This window comes from Mus pahari, chromosome 4 (genome assembly GCF_900095145.1).
Source record: "Mus pahari chromosome 4, PAHARI_EIJ_v1.1, whole genome shotgun sequence".
In the NCBI taxonomy this organism is placed as follows: domain Eukaryota; kingdom Metazoa; phylum Chordata; class Mammalia; order Rodentia; family Muridae; genus Mus; species Mus pahari.
The window spans coordinates 58,530,220-58,554,820 of record NC_034593.1 but is presented as its reverse complement, the minus strand read 5'-3'; the positions used below and the strand labels follow the sequence as shown (position 1 = coordinate 58,554,820).

At 40.7% G+C, this 24,601-nt stretch overlaps 1 protein-coding gene across 4 annotated transcripts in view; it reads left to right on the top strand.

Annotated features, from left to right (window-relative positions):
* The window catches only part of Veph1 (ventricular zone expressed PH domain containing 1), a 209,571-nt gene that overhangs the window by 8,825 nt on the left and 176,145 nt on the right, over window positions 1-24,601 (top strand). For all 4 annotated transcript variants that reach the window (XM_021195529.2, XM_029537562.1, XM_029537563.1 and 1 more), the window contains exons 2-3: window positions 9,265-9,549; window positions 18,949-19,164. In XM_021195529.2, the coding sequence (XP_021051188.1) occupies window positions 9,310-9,549; window positions 18,949-19,164 (456 nt within the window). In that variant the 5' untranslated portion in view covers window positions 9,265-9,309. The remainder of the gene's footprint in view (window positions 1-9,264; window positions 9,550-18,948; window positions 19,165-24,601) is intronic.

Here is a 24,601-nt window from a genome sequence, read left to right as displayed (position 1 = left end):
ACATGCAGCTTAGAGACATGAGCTCTGGGGGTACTGGTTAGTTCATATTGTTGTTTCTCCTATAGGGCTGCAGACCCCTTCAGCTCCTTGGGTACTTTCTCTAGCTCCTCCATTGGGGACCCTGTGTTCCATCCAATAGATGACTGAGCATCTACTTCTGTATTTGCCAGGCACTGGCATAGCCTCACAGGAGACAGCTATATCAGGGTCCTGTCAGCAAAATCTTATTGGGATATGCAATAGTGTCTGGGTTTGGTGGTTGTTTATGGGATGGAACCCGGGTGAGGTGGATGGCCTTTCCTTCAGTCTTGGCTCGGAACTTTGTCTCTGTAACTCCTTCCATTGGGTATTTTGTTCTCCCTTCTAAGAGGGAACAAAGTATCCACTCTTTTCTTTAAAGACCAGGATTACTTGGTTTTAACCCTAGACCCCTGGGCTATGTTATATCAGGTTCTAGGTTACCCAAGCAGTGTTGGAATGTGTTCCATCTTGATGAGTGGGCCTGAAGTCAAACTTCAGTTGTTTACTTTAAACCGTGTACTGCCATTGATCTAGCACAGTGGTTCTCAACCTTCCTGATTCTGCAACCCTTTAATACAGTTCCTCATCTTCTGGTGATTCCCCAACCATAAAATGATTTTTATTGCTACTTCATAACTATAATTTTGCTACTGTTGTGAACCATAATGTAAACATCTGTGTTTCCCAGGAGTCATGACCCACAGGTTGAGAACCAGTGCTCTAGCATCTATCGTAGGGATGACACCATTGTAAACCAAAGGGTGTGCTTGGCTTAGTGTTTGTGTGTCTCTTTCGGTAGCACACAAAAATCTGTCCCAGCAGAGACCATGAAACTTGTTTTAAAAGGAGGCAAAAAGAGTGTAAGAGCCAGAGGGGATTGAAGACACCAAGAACACAGGGACCTCTAAGTAACATGTGCAACGCTCATATGAACTCACAGAGGTTAAAGCAGCATACACAGAACCTGCATGATGTATCTCTTTTGGTAACATGTACAAAGATGCTAGAACATAGGGGAGAAGACTCTATGTAGGCACCAGCTCCATTTCTCCATGTTTAATGAGTCATGTAGGTATTGTCTTTAGCAATGGGACCTTGCTGCCAGTTTGTGAAGAGCAATCTAATGTCTTGGCAACAGCCTGGGTTGTTCTGAGATTCCCATGGGACCACTTTGGCAAACAACATGATTAGATGTAACCCAATCTTAGTACTAGAAGCCTTGTTTTGGTAACAAGAGACAGCCAGGTGGAACTCTGTCTCCCCTACTATTTGGTGATATCGCTTAGATTGCCTTCATATCTGTATATATTTTAGGTTTTCACTATATTTCATACTACCCTTTCAAAGGCCCCTTAGTTTTAACTGTCTCTCCCCATATTTCTGCCCTCTATTCTTCTCCTCACTCCTCCCCCACTTAATCCTCTCACTTCAGCTCCTCATCCACCCACAATTATCTAATCTATTTCCCGTTCCTAATAAGATCTATCTGTACCTGCCAGTCCCTTACTCAGTACCTAACTTCTGTAGGATTGCAGTCTTGTTATCATTGATTTAGCAGCTACTGTTTACATATTAGTGAATATATAACATGTTTGTCTTTCTGGTTCTGGGCTACATCACTTAGACTTATTCTAGTTCCATCTATTTGCCTGGAAATATAACAGCTGAGTAATACTCTGTTGTGTAAATATACCAAATTTTCTTTATCGTTCTGTTGAGAGAAGAAATTGGTGGTTTCCAATTTCTGGCCACTGTGAACAGAGCAGCAATGACCATGGTTGAGCAAGTATGGTAAGATGAAGCATCCTTTGGGTATATACCCAAGAGAAGTATAACTGTATCTTCAGGTGGATCAATTTCCATCTTTCTGAAATACCACCACACTGGTTTTCACAGTGGCTGTACAAGTTTGTACTCCCACTAACAATGAGTGTGTATTCCCCTTGCTCCCCACACTCCTTACAAGTGACAGCTCAGTCTTGCCAACATGAACCATCTTATGGAGTCTCAGAGTAGTTTTACTTTCAATTTCTCTGATAGCTAAGGATGTTGAACTTTAAGTGGGTTTTTTTGGTTTTTTTTTTTTTTTTTTTTTTGGACGTTTGAATTTACTGATAAATTATCTTGCCCCATCTTAATTGGATTACTTATTTTCTTTAAGTTATTTATATACTTTGGATATTAGCCCTCTATGGGGTCTGCAATGGTTAAAAAAAAAAAACAAAAACAAAACTTTTCTCATGCTGCTTTGTCCGAATGGCATCCATTGTCATGCATAAGCTTCTTCATTCCAGAGGTCCTGTTTGACAATTGTCGATCTTAGCCTCTACATTAATGGTGTTCAGAAAGTATTCTCCTTTGCCAATGAGTTCAGGGCTATTCCCTGCTTTCTCTTCTATCAGAACCAATGAATCTGGTTTTATTGAGGTCTTTGATCTATTTAGAGTTGAGTTTTATGCAGAGTAACAAGTATGGATCTATTTGGATTCTTCTACATACAGCTATCTAGTTTGACTAGTACCATTTGTTGAAAATTCCGTCTTTTTTTAGTGTCTGTTTCTGGCTCCTTTACCAAATATCAGGTGGCTATAGATGTGAGGATTCATGTGTGGGTCTTCAATTCTATTCCACTGATCACCATATCAGTTTTTACCAATATCATGCTATTTTTATTATTATATTTTTGTAGCACAACTTAAAATTGGGAATCGAAACCTCTTTTATTATTCCAGCTTTTTATTTTTTAGGTATCCTGGTGTGTGTGTGTGTGTGTGTGTTTGTGTGTGTGTGTGTGTGTGTGTCTGTGTTTCCATATGACGTTGAAAATTATTCTTCCAAGATCAGTGAACAATTATGCTAGAATTTTGATGTGGATTACATTGAATCTGTAGATTGCCTTTGGTAGGATGGCTATTTTTACTATGTTAATCCTACGGATCCATGACCATGGAAGATCTTTCCATATTCTCATATCTTCTTCAATTTCAGAGACGTGAGATTTTTATACAAGTCTTTCATTTGCCTGGTTAGAATTACTCCAAGACATTTTGTATTATTTGAGACTATTGTGAAAGATGTTGTTTTCCTGATTTCTTTCTCAGTCCATTTGTCATTTGTATAAAGGAGGGCTACTAATTTTTTTTGTGAATTAATTTTGTATACAGCTATTTTGCTGAAAGTGTTTGCCAGCTGTAGGAGTTCCCTGGTGGAATTTTTCAGGTTGCTTGTCTATGCTATCATGTCATCAGCAAATAAAGAAACTTTGATGCTTTCCGTTCCAGTTTGTAACCCCGTGATCTCCTTCAGTTGCCTTATTGCTCTATCTGGGACTTTAAGCACTATATTAAATAGATATGGAGAAAGCAGACAAACATAGCTTGTTCCTGATTTTAATGGAAATGGGTTTTTCTCTGCCTTTAAGTTGATGTAGGCTCTGGGCTTGTTGGATGCTGTCTTTAATATAGTGAAGCATGTCCCTTGTATCCTTCATCTCTCCAGGACTTCTTTCACAAAAGAGCGTTGTGTTGGATTTTTGTCAAAAGCTTTTTCTGCATCTTTTGAGATGACCATGTACTTTGTGTCTTTCAATTTGTTTATGTGTATGAATTACATTTATTGATTTATATATGTTGAACCATCCCTACATCTCTTGGATGAAACCTACTTGATCATGGTGGATGATCTTTTTTTTTTTTTTTTAACATGTTCTTATATTAGGTTTTCAAGTATTTTATTGAGTATTTTTTCATTTATCTTCATAAGGGAAATTGGTCTTGAGTTATTTTTCTTTGCTGGATGTTTATATGGTTTGGGTATCAGGTTAACTGCAGCCTCATAAAATATATTGCACAATGTTCCTTCTGTTTTTATTTTGTGGAATGAATTAATGAACATTGTAACTCTTCTTTGATAGTCTGATAAATTCTGCACTAAAACCATCTGGCCCTGGGCTTCCTTTGGTTGGGAGACTTTTAATTATTGTTTTTATTTCACTGGAGGTTGTTTAAATCGCTTATGTGCTCCTGATTTAACTTTAGTAAGTGTTATGAATTGAGAGAATTATCTGTTATTTTCAGATTTTTCAGTACTGGTTTTTAAAGTATGTTCTCAGGATTTCCTCAGTGTCTGTTGTTATATCCTGCTTTTCATTTCTGCTTTTGTTAATTTGGATTTTTCTCTCTGACATCTAGTTAATTTGGATAAAGGTTTGTCAATCTTATTGATTGTCTCAAAGAACCAATTCTTTGTTTCATTGACTCTTTATATTGGTTTGTGTTGTTTGTTTGCTTGCTTGCTTGCTTCTGTTTTATTGATTTCAGTCCCGAGTTTGATTACCTCTTACTCTCTACTCCTCTTGGATGGACTTTCTCTTCTTTTTCTCTTTTAGTGCTTTGAGGTGTGCTATTGAGTTACTAATATCAGATCTCTACCAATTTTTTAAGTCGTCACTTCTAAGAGTTCTTGCCTCTTAGAATCGCCTTCATTATGTCCCACTAGTTTGGGCATGGTGTGTATTCACTTTTGTCCAATTCTAGAAAGTCTTTGATTTTTCTCTCTTATTTCCCTAGAGATTTGCTCAGTTTTCATAAATGTATAAGCTATTCTGTTATTTCTGTTATTGTTAATACTTGGCTTGAATCTATGGTGGTCAGATAGCATGCAGGGAGTTAGTTCAATTTTCTTGTATTTATTGAGATTTTCTGTCTGAGTATGTAGTTGACTTGGAAGAAAATTCTGTGAGATGCTGAGAAGAAGATATATTCTTTTGTGTTTGGGTGAAATGCCCTGTAAATATCTGTTAGATCTATTTTGTTTATAATGCTGTTAGTGTCAGCATTTCTTTATTTAGTTTGGTCTGAAAAAACTGTCTGTTGGCAAGAGTGGGGTATTGAAGTTTCCCAGTATCAGTATGTGAGGGTGAATATGCTATTTTAGCTATAGTAGTGTTTCTTCTACAAACTTGGGTGAACTTGTGTTTGGAACTTAGGTTTTGTATTAGTCAGGGTATTCTAGAGTAACAGACCTTATGGAAAGACTAGATAGGGTTATCTGTATAGAGATATATAGATAGGTAGGCAGATGGATAGATAGATAGATAGATAGATAGATAGATAGATAGATAGATAGATAGATAGATAGATGAGAGGGGGGAGGGTGAAGGAGGGAGAGAGAGAAAGAATATTTCTTAAAATGACTTACAGGCTGTGGTACAGCTAATTCAGCAACAGCTGCTATGAAAAAAAAAAAAGTTTAAGAATCCAGTAGTTGTTCAGTCCATTAGGTTAGATATATGGTATATGCTTGAGTTCTGAAAATGTAGACTATTATGCCCATAAAGTGATGAACTTGCTAGTAATGGCAAGAGCAAACAGGCTAAGAGTGAAGCTTTCTTCTTCCATGTCTTTACATAGGATTTCAATAGAATATATGGACCAGATTAGAAATGGATGTTTCCACTTAATGTCTGAATTAAAACTGTTTCTTCTCTCCTCAGATATTGGGAATATAAGTTGATCTTCCCATTTCAAATGATTTAATTAAGCAAAAATACCTCATATGTGTGTCCAGTATTTTGAGGTTTTAGTTAATGCCAAATATAGTCAAGCTGGCAACCAAAATAGTTATCAAAATGTTACTTGGTCTTCTTTTCTTGCGACTGCTGATATTCTTTGTTGTTGTGTATATTTAGTGTTTGGAATATTATGTGCCAAGGGGACTTTCTTTGGTGATCCATCTATTTGATGTTCTGTATGCTTCTTGTACTTGGGTAGACATTTCCTTCTTTAGGCTAGAAATTTTTTTTTTTTTTTTTACGATTTTGTAGAAAATATTTTCTGTGCTTTTGATCTGTGTTTTTTTTTTTCCCTTCTTCTATTATTAGTCATAGATTTGGTCTTTCCATGGTGTTCCAAATTTCATGGATGTTTTGTGCCAGGAGTTTTCTTAGATTTAACATTTTCTTTGACTTTTTTTTTTTTTTTTTTTTTTTTTGGTTTTTTTGAGACAGGGTTTCTCTGTATAGCCCTGGCTGTCCTGGAACTCACTCTGTAGACCAGGCTGGNTTTTTTTTTTTTTTTTGGTTTTTTTGAGACAGGGTTTCTCTGTATAGCCCTGGCTGTCCTGGAACTCACTCTGTAGACCAGGCTGGCCTCGAACTTAGAAATCCGCCTACCTCTGCCTCCCAAGTGCTGGGATTAAAGGCGTGCACCACCATGCCCGGCTCCATCCATTTATTTTATCATGATTTCACGTTGGAGATTCTCTCTTCCATCTCTCGTGTTCTGCTTGTGAAACTTGGCTCTCTGGTTCCTGTTCAAGTTCCTAAAGATTTCTTGTCCAGATTTCCCTCAGTTTGGGTTTTCATTATTGATCTATTTCTACTTTCAGGTCTTAGATGGTCTTATTCATTTCCTTCCACTGTTTCTGTTTTCATGGATTTCTTTAAGGAATTTATTCATTTCCTCTTTATATACCTCTAGCATGTTTGCAAAGGCAGTTTCAAGGTCTTTTTCATGCTTCAACTATGCTGAAATATCTAGGGCCTGCTGTGGCATTGGGCTCTAGTGGAGACATATTATCCTGACTATTATTGACTGCACTTTTACACTGTCGTCTGGGCATTTGATATTGGGAAGATTGTAATTCTAGGTGCTGTATCTGGCCCTGTCTTTGTTGGGTGTCTTGTTCCTTGGCTTCTCTTTCCTCTCTGGTTTTGGGAGACTGCGGTGGTTTTGTGTTGCCTAGTAGGGAAATATTCTGGGGGTCCTAATCGTGTGGCCACTGGGGATTTCAGGTAAAATGTGTTTCTGAGTATTCAGAATGGGGATGGGTTGGTGATGGGCTGAGGGGGTTCACAGGAGGCAAGAAATCAGGCTGTTCCACAAGCATCTGTTTAGTTAGTCCCCTGGGAATGGGGACAGAGAGTGAGGCAAGGCTATAGCAAAAGGTCTGTTGTAGAGCTGGAGATGAGACTGGAAGATTAGACTTGGGAGAATGAAGGAAAAGATGAAGTTAACCTTTTTACCTCCCTAATCAGTGTGTCCTGTGACTTTCTAAGAGTGCCTTCTAGAGTTGGGGACTGAGACAAAGGGAGGTAGGTTAGAAAGGGAAGGTCTATGGTATCCACAGAAGGTGGTTGCAAAGGGGAAGGAAAGCTACAGCGGGCATTCTAGTGAATGGCTGGGGATGAGGCTGGGGATTAGATTTGAAGGAACAGAAGAGGTGAAGATCTGCAGCTAGATCTAAACTTACCTGCTTCCCTGACTGGAGTAGTAGGGTGGGGATAAATCAAACAGTTGATAGAAGGAGGCTAGGAAGGGAACACCTGTGTAGTCCACTAGACATAAGACTCATGTGTGGACGGGTCCTAAGCAGGTGGTCTGCTTTAGAGGTAGGGATTTGACTCGGGCATTGGATTTGGAGTAGCTGAGGGAGATGTTGTCTTACTCAGGGTTTCTATTCCTACACAAACATCATGACCAAGAAGCAAGTTGGAGAGGAAAGGGTTTATTCAGCTTACACTTCCACATTGCTGTTCATCACCAAAGGAAGTCAGGACTGGAACTCAAGCAAGGCAAGAAGCAGGAGCTGATGCAGAGGCCATGGAGGAATGTTACTTACTAGCTTGCTTCCCCTGGCTTGCTAAGCTTGCTTTCTTATAGAACCCAAGACTACCAGCCCAGGGATGGCACCACCCACAATGGGACCTCCCCCCTTGATCACTAATTGAGAAAATGGCTTACAGCTGAATCTTATGGAGGCATTTCCCCAACTGAAGCTCCTTTCTCTGTGATAACTCCAGTTGTGTCAAGTTGACACACAAACCCAGCCAGTGCGGACATGAAGGTCTGGTGTGTTAGCCTACCTGCTTGCCTGGCCAGAATGAACCTTATTTTCCTAAAGCTTGAAGGCAGTATAAAAAATATACAATAAATAGATAATAACAGCCTTGAAATAATTTAAATAGTAGCCCATGAATAGTTGAAGTGCCACAGATTGACTTGAATTTCCTGTGAAAGATTTGGCTCGTGGTTAGATCCCACAGTGGATAGAGAGTAAGTATCTTGGAACTTTAAGACTGATACAGCATGGAGAGGTGCTCCCATGGTGATAGCAACCACAGAAGTCTCTCTCATTTCACTTTCATTCCAAGGAACCCATTCACACTGAAATCATGGCCAGAATCATCCACTGCTCTTGTTAAGCAACTCACACTGGGCTCCTACCCTTTTACAAATTACTTGCATGTATGAAGAGAATCCACTTCACTGTAAACTGTGGTGGAAAGCCCACTCACCTGGAGGCAGGAGACGAGCAGCACAATAATGACTATGGGACCTTAGGGAAGTCATCAATCATCTCTAGCTGTTAAATGACAGCTAACATATCTACTAATGCAAATAATCTATAGTTTCATGAGCCCCAAAAGGGAACTGAAGAGAATAGCCGAGTACCCAACTTGTCCCTCACTCTGTTCTCTACAGACTGCTCCATAGTGGAGAAGTTGGTGGAATGGTATCATTCCACCCAAGGTAATAAAGGGAGGATACCCAATCCCAAAGACCTTCCTGTTTGGCCTGCATTGCAATACTATCATGTTTAGTGTCACCATTCCAAGTTGAATTTTAATAGAGATCTCCCTAACCCACATACCGAGGCAAAGTTCTTTACCTCACCACTATTTCATTAGAGAGTACACAGAATTAAAGTAAGTAGATAACCTTGTAGACTGAGGTAAAAAGGACGTTCTCTTGTCAATAAAGCTGAGATGTGCAGCCAGGAGAGTGAACTGATTCCTATGTCAGGTTCTAGAGTAATGGGCAGCAGGCAGACAGCGTTTCCTACTCTGGCCTTTCCCTTACCACTGCAGCTTAGTTGCCATGGTATCTGCTTGCAGAGGATCTAGCAACTGGAGTTGTTTGTTGTTCTTTTGCTTCTTTACCTGTCTCATTGAGGAAAGTGGGATGAAGGGTGTGGGAAAGACATAGCAGGAGAAAATGTGAGTCTGAAGTTGCTTTTTCAAAGCTTCAAATTAAATTAGGAGGAAATCTGATAATTTCTTAAAGGAAAGAATTTTCTGATATAAAAAATAATAAAGAAGAGCTCATTCAAATGCCACCAAGCAAGAATTAATTGTTCTATGTATATGTTTCTATCTATCTTTCTATCTATCTATCTATCTATCTATCTATCTCATCTGTCATTACTTCACTGTTCATATTCTGTCATTTGTTTCATTTACAGAGACTGCCAAAGGAGACCTTAGAGCCTGCAGAACCATGGCTCTTCATGGAATATGAAGTGTACCAACTGCTACATGGTTTTCCATCTCTAACCCTGATAACTGACCATGGCCTTGGATTCACAGAAAGCCAACTGATCCACCTCACAATGCATCAACTTTTCAGATTGGTTTTGGGACAAAAAGATCTTTCAAAAGCTGGGGACCTCTTCTCTTTAGATGATGCTGAGATTGAAGACAGCCTGACAGAAGCTTTGGAGCAGATTAAAGTAATTAGCTCATCTTTGGTAAGTAAATTGGTTTGTAGAATAGACCTCTCAAGTGTCCAGTCTCAGAGCCAAAGACCATACGCCTCCAAGGGAATGCTAAAAGGGAAGTGTCAGTGATAAATGTAATGTGTGGTTTAATTGGTATCTTAAAGAAAAATAACGCGGAGCAAGCTAGCAAACTGTTATCTTAAGGCCAGCTTTTGCCCACTCATGGAGACCTGAGTGCTGGAAATCTCAAACTAGAGTGGATTTCTCACAAATGGATTCTTTAGGGACTATTTTTACATCCTTGAAATGACACAGAGAAGAGAGGTGTAACAAATTTAAGAAAAGCAGACCTGCCAAGCTGCACAACAGCATCAGCAAACAAGGCAGGGTGTGTGGTGGAGGCTGAATAATGAAAGAAGGCAGGTGACACCTCTGCCACACGGGTAAGATGAGACACGGACTGCCAGAGCGCTGCTGCCAGAAATGACAGTTGCCCAGGGCTTGACGATGCTGATTCTGTTTACTTATGCATCATCTCGCTCTCTTTAAAACTCTCATCTTTGCTTCACTTTCTACCCTCCAGTCTCCATTTAATTTAACTCCATTATTAGCCCCAAATATGAGCACATACATATAAGACTCCAATCAGGCCTTCCCTGCCTTTGTGTTGTCTCCCTGTCAAAATTATATATTCTGAAAACACGCCCCCAAAGCAGAGATATGTGCAGTGCCCAGTGCAGCTTGATGTTGACCTTCTGGGTTGGGCTTGGACCTTTCTTGAGATTAGTCCTACTTCAAAGACCTATACCAATAAATGCCTGTCACATCCGCATCCTCACAACTCAATAGTATTTGCCAGCACTTAGCACAGACATCCACTGGAAGAGGGAGTTGTAAGACTCGGGACATTGACGTGTGCTCAGATTTCAGGGGAAGCAGCGTCTTCCATAATAAGACCTTTAACAGGAATATCAGCACACAGCAAGGCCATTCCACATGACTGTCATCATGTCCATTTGCTCTTCACTCTTAATGAGCCAGTTCCCCACTGGCCAAAGAGACCATTGCTCTAACACTCTTCTGGTGCAGGTAATATCTTTGACAAGTTACTTGTTCATATTTTTCCCAGACCATTAGTCAACTTATTTTGAGTCAAAGTATAAAGAATTCCTGCTATGTTTTCACTCTCTGGATACCATATCTAACAGGTTCCTCGTTCACTCGCCTGGAAATAAACCAGCTGAATATGCCATTGCTATTTATTTCCCCAGGACAACGAACCTACTCAGAATAGCTAAGATCCCCCAACGCCAGCTTCCACCAGAGGTCACTAGAAAGCCATTTCCACCAGAGGTCACTAGTGGCCCGTGCTTTCCTTTGTTTCCTTCAGCCAGCCTCACAGATGTCCGATGAAGGACTTTAGGACTGGTGAGTCCTGTTCTAGGTCCCCAGTGGTTCACTGAGGCTGCTGCTTGATTCTGGCAGCAGTGTGGAGCAGTAGGAGGGCTGTGGGAACTCAGTCCTCCACTCAGCGTCGCACCTGGCTAACAGTTCATGCCTCCTCTCTATGAACTTCCACCTCATTGCACGTCTTCCACCTATCCACAGGGAGCAGAAAAGATGGCAACTTATCGTTTTAAGTGTCTCAAGCTTCGGGGGCCGGGGGAACTGGTACCAGCTCCTCCTCCTCTTCCTTTTAATTCGTTCACTCTGCCTAGTTGGCTGGCTTGCCTATTAGGTGTATTAAACTTGTTCCATGTGACCTGACCCAGCTCTCCCTTTCCTGATGACTCTGGATTGTTAGCAATCATTTCTTATTCTCAATTCTTCTTCAAGAACAGAACTAGAAATTTCCTTCTGAGCTGCCTTTTCCAACATCTTTCCAGCACCAATCTCTTCTCTGGGACTCCTGACAAATCACCTACTTCACCTTGCCAAATAGTGAGTCTTGGGAAGCTTTTCTTAAATGTTTCCCCTCTCCTAAATCTTTTAACTATACAACTACATCTTCAATGGGGCCTTCAGCAAGTCTCTTATCATGAATTGCTCTCCACTCTGCTACCAGTAGAAGGCTAGGAAAGGGTGGGACCCTCATTCCAAGCTTAGCAATTAGAATTTAGTGTAACAGCAATTCTGAGGAAGAAATCAGCAGGGAGAGATTTATCATGCTGTTAGTAGCCCAAAGAGGCAGTCCATCATTTCCATGCTCTCTAAAACTGTGTCTGTCTTGCCCACTGCGACTTCTGAGACCAGGTATTTCAGCTTTGCCTTCAAGTCTATGAACTGTTTATTACCACGACCACAACTGCCGCCGCCGCCATCATCATCATCATCATTATCATCATCAACGACAACATCATCATCATCCTTATTCTATGTTTATGATTCAACTTGCTTATGATTAACACTTGCTTATGATTCAAGAATCTTGACAAAGACACAGCTCTTCCAACAACTGTTGGATGTCAAAACAGTTACCATGTTTGATGACTGGTGTTGATTATCATCTTGACAGGATCTGAAATCATCTAGGAGACAAACCTCCAAGCACACACGAATTATTTAGACTAGGTTCATCTTTGAGTACATCTGTAAGGACCTACGTTGATTAGATTAGTTGAGGTAGGAAAGATCCACCCTAGTAATAGCTGACACTACTCCCTAGGTTTGCATTGTGGGCAACATAAAAAATCAGAAAGCTGGCAGAGCATAGCATCAATGTTCTTTGCTTCTAACCTCTGGATGCGACTACACAAAGCTGCTTCAAGCTCCTTCTACCAGAACTTCTCAGCCATGACTAACAGGACACTGGAATTTAAGCCACAACAAACCCTTTCTCATTTATGTTGCTTTTGTCAGAGCATTAATCACAGCAACAGGAAAAGAAACTAAGGTATACCATATTCCTCCCTTTACCCAGAAGAAATCTTGCTATTCAAACTTTTTACTCATTCTTCTCTAGTCTCTGACTTCAACCATTAAATCCACTCTCAATTCCTATGAGAAAAACTTCAAGCCTTTGAAAAAAAATTGTCAGGTCTCACCCATGGCTTCTTTTTAACAGCTTAATAGTATTATCTCTGTGTTTTCCCATGATAAGGAAGGTGTCTGTGTCAAGGGAAGGTTGTACCACCTGGCATCCTGCATAAAACCCTTAACTCTGTGGTCAACAAAACTCAGTTTGTCAGTGTATGGGGAAAGCTATACAAATTGTGCTACAGGAATAATAGAAATACAAATGACAGCAATAATTTATCAATTTACAATAAAAATGGTAACGCATATGTATTAGAATTTTCGAGTCCCATGTGGTTTTCAAGTCTCTGCTCTGATTTTTAGAGAGGGAATATTACTATTGATTATATTCCAACCTTTCCTATTACTGTCACAGTCAAGCCTTTCTTGCTGAAAACCATCCAATTCCCTGGTACAGTCTCTTACAGACTGTGCCTTTGTTGTGGCCCGTGAGCTGGCTAATCTAATTAAGTACACTTCATTGATTTCATTCTCCAAGAGAAATCTTATATCTAGGCCTTCTGAGAAGACCTCGTTGTAGTTCCAGGTATGACCGACACTCTCAAAATTCTGGTTCCCCTTGCTTGGAATCATCTTAGTTTATTACTGTAATTGATCATTGCTTGATACTTGGACCAGCTGCTCAGAGCCATTGCTAATGCTCATCAAATAAAGTGTTCTGCTTCTAAAATGCCATTCTAATAACACTAGCACACATTGTCCACTGGGGTCTCTCCTGGGATTGTCTAAGACTTTGGGCGTGGGTCAGATCTCATAGCCAGGTCTTGTTTTGAGCCACTTATATTACATTTAAACTATTGCAAGCACATTCTTGTGTGTAGGTCCTTGTACCCCCTTACACATCATGATTCTGTCAAATACATTTAGTCATCACTTTAAGGTTTGTAGAATCAGAACATTTGTCAGGCATGCCTCAATCCCTTCCCCCAGAGTTACTTGCCAAATAGTCAGCCCTTAGTGCATCTCAGTTCTCCGTGTGTGGCCACTTTCCCTACCTATCTCCCAGCACCTATCTAACCCTGTGCTCATGTTTTGCCATGAACTCCTCACTGGAATTTCTCACCAAGTTTCCAAGCGTGCCTTTCATTTTTCTTTTATTCCAAATCCTTTCTGGACTACCTTTATTATTAATTTTTGTTCTTATTAACTTAGCTTTCTCTCCAGATAACTTCAAGTGAGTCCATCTCTCTTTTTTCCAAACATCTATTTGGTAGGACACTCTTGCCCCATACCCAATCCACTGTCTAGTTCTGTTGGATATTTTAAAACAGTGAAACAAATTTTGCAAATAATATCACCTCGTTTAAAATATTAGGTACCCACAAATGGTAGGTCTCTTATCATCCCACCCCATAGCACACGAGGCTCAAGAAGAGACGGGGGAAAGAGTGTGAGAACCTGGGGCCAGGAAGGGTGAGAGTGAAGCAATGTCTTCTGGACATGACAGGCTTCTGAATTCATGAACTCACAGCAGCTGTAGTCACCTGCCCAAGTCCTGTGCAAGACTAACCCAGCCCATTACAGCCTGCAGGAGGGAGGAGTCTATAAACTCCTGCTCCTAGCTAAGGAAGTGCCTGCAGTTAATGGCTTCTGAGAGAGAGAGAGAGAGAGAGAGAGAGAGAGAGAGAGAGAGAGAGAGAGAGAGAGAGAGTTTTTCTTTAAAGGTATGGCCCCTGGTAGGTCACCCATGTTCCAAGAGATGACCCCATACCCGTGAGTATATTGCCAGCACAAATTTGTCTTGATGAGAATGTTTTTAAAAAATTATTTGTTTCATTATTTATGTGTGTGTTTTGCCTGAATGTATGTATGTGCACCACAATGCATGTGTGATTGCTACAGAACTAAGAAAAGGACCATCACATCCCTGGGACTCAATTACAGAGGGTTGTGAGCTACTATGTGAGGACTGAGAATTGAACTTGGATCCTCTGCAATAGAAACAAATGCTCTTAACCACAGAGCCTACTCTTCAGCCCTTAGCACAAGGTTCTTTTTTTTTTTTTAAACAAAAAATGAGGACTCTAAGGTGGGAGCCAGTGAGGAAAGATAGGAAGTGATATGATCAAAATACATTGTATGAAATTCAAAAGAGTTGATAAAATGCTGCATTTTTTAAAAGTAATAATAATAAACCCAGGAAGGAGGGAGGGAGGAAAGGAGGGAGAGGGGGAGGGAGGGAGGGACGGAGGGAAGGAGAGAGGAAGGGAGTGAAAAGAGAAAAATGGAGAGACTGAGAGGGGGAGAGAAAAGGGGAGGGGAGGGAAAGGGGGAGGGGAGAGAGAGAGAGAGAGAGAGAGAGAGAGAGAGAGAGAGAGAGAGAGAGAGAGAGAAGAAACTTTGGTGGAATTAAAATGCTAGCATATTTCTTCCAATGCAATTGCCCTCCCTTGGGGTCTTAAGTTCACCTCTGCCTGGACTGTGATATTCACATGTGTGGTTTAACTTCTATATTAGAAATGTGTGACTTAAAAATTATTAGTAGAAAAAAATTAAACTTCACATAGAGCCTTAAAAAGAAGAAAAAAATTAAAGACATTTAGTGTATATTGTAATATCTGAACTACACCAGTCTCTAAAACCAGGTTCATTTCTTTACATTGAGAACCTTAGAAGTTCATAAAAGCTAAGAAAGTTATTAAACTTTATATAAATGCTATCGTAGCTTTCAATACTCTTTTATCTATCTTGGTACATGTAGTGTCATTCATTCATTCAGTGGATGTAATATTCTACTCTATGAACATACCATTATTTATTTATTCATTTATTCATTCATTTATTTATTTATTTATTACTCTTGATTGACCTTCATTACTTAAACAGTGCTGCAGTAAACATTCTTATAGTTGATTAATTTGGTAAATATGCACTTCTGAGGGTCTCAGTATAAAGTGAAACAACTGCATTTAAAGATCTTTGAACTTACAATGCTGTAATATACACCAAATTGCTTTCTAATGTGAAGGGAGTAAGAAGGCCCTAGTGGCTCTCTTCACTAGGTCCTGCATCTGCCAGATGTTCAAACTTGTTTAGTTCAGTGAAGCACTTTAGTGAAGCACCGTGCTAGTGCTAATTATACCTCTGCATCCCAGCTCTCGTTGCTAGGGAGGGCAAGTCTTCTGTTCCAGGTACTGCTTGGGTTTGTGTGAAATGATATTTCTAGTTACTTAATTCCTTTTCCTCTTTTGTCATACGGAAGGGTACTGAGACAGGGCTGCCCTTTTCCATGGAAGTCTGGCCTAAAGCACTGTCTCTAAAGAGACATGAACTGGATCCTGTTGTCTCGGCCTCTCAGGTTCTAGGATTACAGGTGTGCAGCACCAGGCCTGGCTCAGTTCTCTTTTCTTTTGAAGATTTTTTTTTTTTTTTTGGTTCTTGTACTGATTCTTCGCCACTCATGCATGCTGTTTGTCTAGTATGCCCAAATGCACCTTGTCCTTTACTGTGTATACCTGGGGAAAAACAAAACGTGTTCCCAAGCTTCTTAAAATCTTACTCTAATTTGTTTTCCTTCTCTAACAGTTTCATAATTCAATACCTGATTTTATGAATGATTCTGACGATATGATGATTGCAAGTTCATTTATCTATAAACTAGCTTAGAGGCGAACGGCAGCCCCTTGACAGTGTTTTCTTTTCTGGAGATATTACATTTCCACACTTTTGCATCAAGCCTCTTTCATATCTTTTAATCAAAGTTGTGTGGGTCTTTTCTCCTGAATATACGCCTGTGCTATACTTCCATGTCAAAGTTGTGTGGGTCTTTTCTCCTGAATATATGCCTGTGCTATACTTCCATGCCTGGTGCTCAGAGACCAGAGGAGGGGCCTGGCTTCTCTGGAGCTAGAGGTACAGATGGCTGTGGGCTACCATGCTGGTGCTGGGAACTGAACCTCCTGGAGCATGATTTAAGTAATGTGGATCTTTTTCTAGCTGTATAAGCATTATATATGCTTAGCTAGACCTAAAGATGATGTCCTTTATTTAAAAAAAAAAACAAACCCTACTCTTTTCAGGTAAAGTAACACCAATTACTATTATGTCATTTGCTCCTGTTGTAGTGGGGTCTCAGTCTCTCTCTCTCTCTCTCTCTCTCTCTCTCTCTCTCTCTCTCTCTCTCTNTNTGTGTGTGTGTGTGTGTGTGTGTGTGTGTGTGTGTGTGTGTGTATGTGTGTAAAGAGGACAGATTCTATAGTTCAATCTCTCCATCCTCTTCCAGGATGAACTCAGTCGTTAACTTCCATAAGTGCTCTACCATTTAACCATCTCAGCAATTCCTTAATACAATACAAATTCGTGTTTAATGATTTTATATCCAGAAAGCTTAATCGACTGTCCTACTAATTCTGATAGTCTATCTACGTATGGATTGTCATTTGAGGAGGATAGGGTTAACTTAAGAGCACTAGTTATTCTTCCAAAGACCCAGGTTCAGTTCCCAGCACCCATATGGTAGGCCACGATTATCGGTAACTGTATAGTTCCAGAGAATGTGGTACCCTCCTCTGACCTCTGTGAGCACTAGGCATGGAAGCATTGCACAAACACACATGCAGGCAAAGCATTCACACACATATAAAATAAAGTGTTTTAAAAGATAAACTGTGTTTGAAATGCAGTTAAAGGGCTCACAGACACAGAAAGTGAGTGGTTGGTTTCTGAGTTGCTGAGAACGCCATTGTAAAGTGCAAGGCACTGGGGACATGTTTCCACTGGAGAACAAAACCAGAAGTTGAGGAGCAGGGCCCCAGGGGCTCTGCTCTGTACTGCCAGCCCTCTTTTCTCCATCTTTTGTACCATATCTATGCCTCATCTTTTAACGTAATAAACGTGGAGCTGAGTGGCTCAGTGGTTAGGAGTGGTTGTGTTTCCAGAGAACTTGGCTGGGTTTAGGTGCCAGTGCCCAGCAGCTGAACATGAACACTGACAACCCCAGTTCTATCGGATCTGATAACCACTTTTACCTCTTCAGGCACTCATGCTTTGTCTAGACGTGCATACATGAAGAACAGCCGTACACATAAGATCTAAATAAAACTTTATAAAAAATTTAAATCTGAAAAAGTAAACAATGTAAGTTTCGAATTTTAGAAGGGAAAAATACAAAACTCAAAAGCTTGATCGATTTAACGGTCTAAACCCTTAGTCGATTAATAGCTATTTTGAAAAGGAATAATGAAGCCTGTGCAGAATTATAACTCAAATGTTGCCTCAATATCCTTAGTAGGAAAAAATATTGTTCCAAAAGAAGATGAAGAAAATGAAGATGCTAAGGAAAAATAGACTGAACACTCATTGCCCCATTCCCGTTGGAGGAAATACAAATGGACGATAAACATTTGACAGTGTACATCCTCACTTTGGGCCCAGGAAGTGCCTACACCAAGCAGTAATGAGATATTGTTTTCCACTGGTCAAATTAGCAAAAATTAAAAATACTTTGTTCTTGCAAAATCACAATGAAAAGATCATGCTTACACCTGTATGATGGGAGTTTAAATTAGTTAAATATTTCTGGAAGGGAGTTTAGTAGTATGTACTAGGGACCTCAAAATTATTTCTGTCCTTTTCCTCAGAAAATTACTCTTCCAGAGGGGGAAAAAATGGGCTACTGATGATCACAGTGTACATACAGGTTTGAGGTGTTTATTGACCCCATTATAACAATAAAAATAACCTTAAGAATGAAAACTCCCTGTTGACTACCTCAGTACAGGCATCCAATGGTTGCCTACCCTGTAAGTCTCCAGTTCTGTGAGACTCCCATTGTGGTATTCAGTCAGACCAGACCATTTTCCAACTCAAAGCAATAAGCATTTTTGTTGTATATGTTTGCTTTTGCACATTTAGAAGTGTTAAGGGATCATATTTTTTTCTTCATAAAGATGATGAAGTACTCGGGATGTAATAAAGACAGGAGAGAGAAGGAAATTTGGTTGATGAAAGCTAACTTGGGCTTGAGTTAAAAAGAAAGAAATGAAACACTGTGTTCTACCATACTCTGAGAGAAAGCTAATAGGGAAAGGGAAAGTTGTAGAGTAATTTGAATTTTTTTTAATACACATAACTAAAACATCACTGTAAAAAGTAACTTCTGTCCTCTAGTGACTTGAAACTGAAATGTCCTGAAGCATAGACTTGCTTGCCTATGTATGATCCAGCTCTTCCAACTAGCTGCTGCCACCTTTTTGTTAATAACACTGGACCTTGTATGTATATTCTGCCTCTTTCACAAGAGGAAGACCAACTGTAATGGGCTGTACAGCCTCATTCCTTAGGACCCAGTGACATCATCATTTCCAACATAACTCAGTACTGCTTCCCTTAATGGACAGCCTTCTAGAGTACTTATTAACTTAAAGGGTTTTGTTTTGTTTGTTTTCTAAATAGGATTACCAAACTAATAACAATGACCAGGCGGTGGTTGAAATCTGTATCACAAGGATTACAACAGCCATCAGAGAGACAGAATCCATTGAAAAGCATGCCAGAGCCCTGGTGGGACTGTGGGATTCCTGCTTGGAACACAACCTGAGACCTGCAGGGAAAGACGAAGATACTCCACATGCAAAAATCGCATCTGATATCATGAGTTGCATCTTACAGGTATGTCAGTGCGAAACAGCAGACAACTGGATACTGAGTTGGCAGCTTGGGCGAACACATGATGCCTCTGAACCGAGAGGCAAATTTTTGTGCCCATTAGATACTGTAAAAAGACACCACAAACCACTGGTAGCTAAGTCAGCAGGTTGCTAACTAATCAACTGAGAAAACCCTACCAAGTTTCGGCTATAGGGGAGCCATACTGTAAAGAATTAAAAATAGTACCACAGCAAGCTTGAGTGCATGCTTGAGGAGGCCAAAGGAAGATGGCAGATGTCCTCTGTCACTTCATACTTTCTCATGAGACAGTCTCTCACAGTGTGGAGATGAGCACTTCAGGCACAGTTAGCCGTGCTCAGCTTTTTATGTGGATGCTCAGGGTTTGAACTCGGGCCCTCTTGCTTGCACTGCAAGGACTCCTGTCTACTGAGCCATCTCCCCAGCCTGACTAACTCGTCTATTTCCCTATGTACTGTGAATACCCATCTGTTTGTTCTACACATGAGACATTGGCAAATTCATTCCCTTAAGTCTCTGCTTTGCCCGTTGTAAACTAAAGGTAGCAATCAATGCCTACTGTTTGGAACTGTGAGACCTCAAGGTGGCATGGCATGTGAAGTGCTTGCCTGTAACAATTGCAGTGATCGATAAGCATGGTGGTCTGTAACCTGCAAATAGATCCACAGTCTTGTAGACCAATAGAAACGGGTAGCTCCAGGTAGGACCCAAAAATGTTAAAACCTACAGCACATGGTAGATGCACATGAGGAAAGTCTTTCATTATAAAAGCTTTCTATGTGTGGTGTAGATATGAAGTGGAACTCCTGACTCAAAGCACAATTTACCCGAAGCTAGGAGCTTCCAAGTTGCTATATGGACTCAGTCATTACCCATCTCCCAGAAAAAAAACATGATAGGAAAGATACACAAGACAGTCTGCTTTCTAAAATAAAGACACACTTGAAGAGGGTAGATGAGGATGAAAACGTGGCACAGGTATTATATCGGGTTGGTATAGTTGATGTACTAGAATGGAACTCCAGAGAATTGACAGAAGTCTTGAACCAGTGTCTAGTTTATTTGTTTTTTTTTTTTTTGGGGGGGGGGGTCCAGTACCTAGTTTTAACTTCCTCATATGAAGCAGCACAGTCACCCTTCCCCAACGACCTTGCTTAGCAGACCTGACGTCATAGTTAAACATCTTTACATTATTTGCTGTTTCATCTCAGCTACCATTGTGGGAGAGCCAGTGAATGAAATAATCCAAGAGGGCTGACAACAGGTACAAAAGTGACCAGAAGTAACCCACAAATCAGGAAATACCTATTTTTCTGCATTGTAAAAGAACTAGCCTGCTCGATGGTACACACACTGCTGCTCATGCAGGCTTTCCTAGTCAGTACTGTGTGACAGCTTTGAGTACAAAGGATCTAGGAGGGCTCAGAGTGTTTCCTTCGGAATTTTTATGGGAAGGCTGGTTTTATAAAGCTAGAAGTTTATTCCACATGCAACCCCCTTTCTGTCATGAATTTACCTATAGGGTGATCTTGGGCAAATTAGCACTTGTGTGCCTTTATTGCCTCATCTATAAAGTGCAGATTATAGAAGTAATTGCCTTGTGGGTTTGTTTTAATGAGTAAATAACCAGATGCTAAATAAATAAAAAAAAATGTTCCGGATATGGGAAATATCATGTAATCACTAACCCCAGTTGGTATTATCATCTGGAGGAGACTATAATATACAGCGCACTGCTCTCTTTTATTATTATTTTGCCTGTGTATTTGGTATGCATGTGGCGGCCAGTGGTTGACACTGGGTCTCTTCCTCTGTTGCTCTTCACTTTCCTTATTGAGGCAGGATCTCCTGATGAAACCAGAGCTAACTAGCTTACCTCTCTCTCCACCTCCAAGTTCCAGGATAGTGGGTAGGCCACCACACCTACCGGACTTTCACGTGAGTTTTGGGAACCCTAACCAGGGTCCTCATACTTTTGTGGCAAATGCTCTATCACCATGACCCCACCCAGCATTTGACTCTTTACAACAAGCTATTTATTCAGCAATTGCATCGGTCAGTGTTTACCTGTCTCTTCCCTCCCCAGATTGTGGGGTTTTGTTGTTGTTGTTGTTGTTCACTGAGCAAGTCCCAGCACCTAAAATAGCACTTGGCATGCAGTTGGTACACTCAGGTGATACTTACTGAATGAGTGATGTCTGGGCTCAGGAGCAGATCCTATTCTGTGGCTTCCTGAGCAACTCTAGTTCTGTCCAGAGGGCTTTTGGACAGAAGGATAAAATGTGATGGATGGGACAACCCATAGACTCTCTCTCTTCTCACCTGTCAGGAAACCCACTGGGAAAACCAGATGAATGTGTCAATTAGATCCCCAGATGGCTACACTAGTAGAAATCAAGACTTCTGTCTGTCTGTCTGTCTGTCTGTCTGCTTGATGAGGCTGGGTGAATGTCCAGGGAGCCTCATTTTAATAAATGAATTTGGACATCTCTAGCGATAGTTGCTTTTCTATGGCTCCAGCTGAATTCAGCACCTGATAGCAAAGTACTGCCTCAGTTCCTATCGCCCTGGGTCTGAGTCTCTCCTCCTTCGCTTTATTTTTTTCTAGTTTTAAAACACTGGCAAAAGGTTCCCAAAGTGCATTTTCAAAAGGAAAATCTCCACCAAGAGCTCAAATGGTGCCGATCAAGCTGAGAAACTGAATCCTTGGCAACGTGGAACAAGGTCCCCTTGTTTCACGTCTCCAGTGAGCTGTAGCAGTTCTCAGGAGTATGTTCATTTGTACAATGCAGTGACCTCCATTTTTTCCCCTAGCTCTGCCCTTGTAAGGTAATATTCACCCTCGCCTGCTCGAGTCGATGCTGAGGGTCAAACTCTTGTCATAGGCCGTGGCATTATCAGCTGCTGTTAAAGTGGCTTACTTGTTGGAGAATGGTGACCACTGGACTTCTCTCTGCCTGTATCCCATTAGCAGCTCTGTGATCCAAATAACTCTAAAGATAAAAATGACTGGCTGTGCCCGGATCTGCTGCCTTAGATGCCTTTGAAATGAAGCCCAGCTGAAGTTGTTTGTTATCTGTTGGGTCTGTGGGATTCTCCTTTGCCAGTGTCATCCTGGCCCCCAGACCCTATGCACACCCTGTTGTTTGTCGTCAGCTGTGCCTGTGGCTTTTGATATGGGAGGGGCTGTCTAGACACAGTTTTGAGATGGTGTGCCTTTGGTGATGATCTCTGAGGGCTTACATGAACCGTTTGCTCTTTGCCTAATATTTTACTTTCTGTATCATTTGAGAGATTTCCAAATTATATGTATGGGGAGAAGGCACAAAAATTGAGTGTGTTGAAGTTTATTTTCTTTTTGATTTTTAAGGATGACATTATATACTTGAGGGGAGAATCTTCTGTTTTTGCACTGGATCCCCACGTCAGGGGCATTGTAAAAAGAATGCATTCTGATTAGTTAAGAAGGCCTGTCCTTTCATTGCTGCTGCCAAGGGCTAGCTCACTCCAGAATTTAAAACAGAACCTAATGATTTCCATCAATCCAGTCCCTCTCTGTCTTTGTCTGCGCTCACAGTTAGCAAGGCCCTTTTCCTGAGACCACTGCCTTCGTTTTTTTCAAGTTACAGATAAATATGCTTAAGACCATGGTACACACCTTTAATACAGCACTAAGGAGTCAGAAGTAGGCAAATCTCTCTGAGTTTGGGGCCACCATAGTCTATGTAATGGTCAAAGCCAGCCAGAGCTACATATTGAGACCTCATCTTAATTAATTAGTTAAGTAATTATCAATTAATTAAAAAGTGCCTGAAGATCTAATCCTTTAATGGAAGACATGTGCCTTTCTACTTTCAAGTTATTCTTGGCAAAAGACTCGGTGTATGTATAGTACCTTTGACATGGGGTTCGTTTTGAAAAGTTCCCAATGCTAGGGCTTTGACCACTCAAGATAGGGGCAAAATATGGAAGTTTAATTGTGAGAAGCCTCCATGTAATGGAGAGACTGGTGACTATAAACATAGCCTAAGAGAAGACTAGGGGTTGGAATAGAATCCGGGGCTATAGTAGAAGTAACTTGAATGTGAATTCAAAGAAGCAGCAATATAGGGTAATTGAGACAAGTGAAAAGCAATGAATTAACCTTGCTGAACACATGAAGAGTGTATTAACAAAAGGAAGATGGGTGACTATTTTGGCATATGTACTCAAGTGTTACTCAGAGTAGGTATTAGAGACTGAGATTGATGGATGAACTGTTCTATCGTCACAGATGGAGATTCAGTTGTGAACACATTTGTTATTTTATCAGGTACTATCATGCTCATGATGGAGTATACCTCAGTATCTCTTTGAGCTCGCCTGATCTTTTGCTGATGAGTGAAGACTCTAATTTCCTGCCTGGCTCCTTGGTACCTAGATAGTATAGGAGGGATGTTCTGATCTGAACAAAGAAAGTCTCCCACTGTGCATAAGTCTCTTGGCTTCCCTAATAAGGATCAACCTTCTAGAACTCCTTAGGTGTGAGTTAGCCTCAGTAGATCCAAGTAATTCTATGGAGGTGAGTGCCAGACCCAGGAAAGAGGAGAAGCTTATCTTCCAGAGAGGTCTCATAACCTCTTACATCAGCAATTAGGCCCACCTATGCTTAGGGAGAGGAGAGAAGACAGACAAAGATACTCAGATAAACCATCAGAAAAGTCTCAAGTCTTCTTGACTATAGTCTTGGTTATGTGTGTAGAAAATAGATGGAATAAAGTAATTAGTTAGAATGTATCAGGCATTTTGTTTATTTGTTTGCTCCTGGTTAACTGGGAAAACAGAAATGTTTAAGCAAAAGATATTTAATTAGCTTGTTTAGAAAAATTTAGGAATAGAGTGAATAGGGTGTGAAGACTCTGGTTTCCTGCTTGTCTTCTTGGTACCTTAATAGTGTGAGAAGGATGTTCTGATCTGACCACAGAAAGTTCCCTACTGTACATAAGTCTCTTGACTGCCCAATTATGGATCAACCTTCTGGAACTCCTTAGGTGTGAGTTAGCCTCAATATTCCCTATATCATGGAGCTCAAATGCTATTAATGGAACCTAATTTCTCCCAGCTTGCCTCTCCAACCCCATGTTTCCTCAAGTATCAGCTGGGTTCCCTTTACCAACTAAAGTCACATGATAGTGGCACCCATAAACTCTTAGCACCTTTAATACATCAGGAAAATCACAATCATTGATCTCTTTGAAGAATCCCTAATTAAATTCAACAAAGTCCTTATTCTTGAACCATCATTTAGATCAGGGAAATGTTCTCCCTCCCTCCCTCCCTCCCTCCCTCCAAACCTCCCTCCAAACCTCCCTCCTTCCCTCCTTCCCTCCTTCTCTCCTTCCCTCCTTCCCTCCTTCCCTCCTTCCCTCCTTCCCTCCCT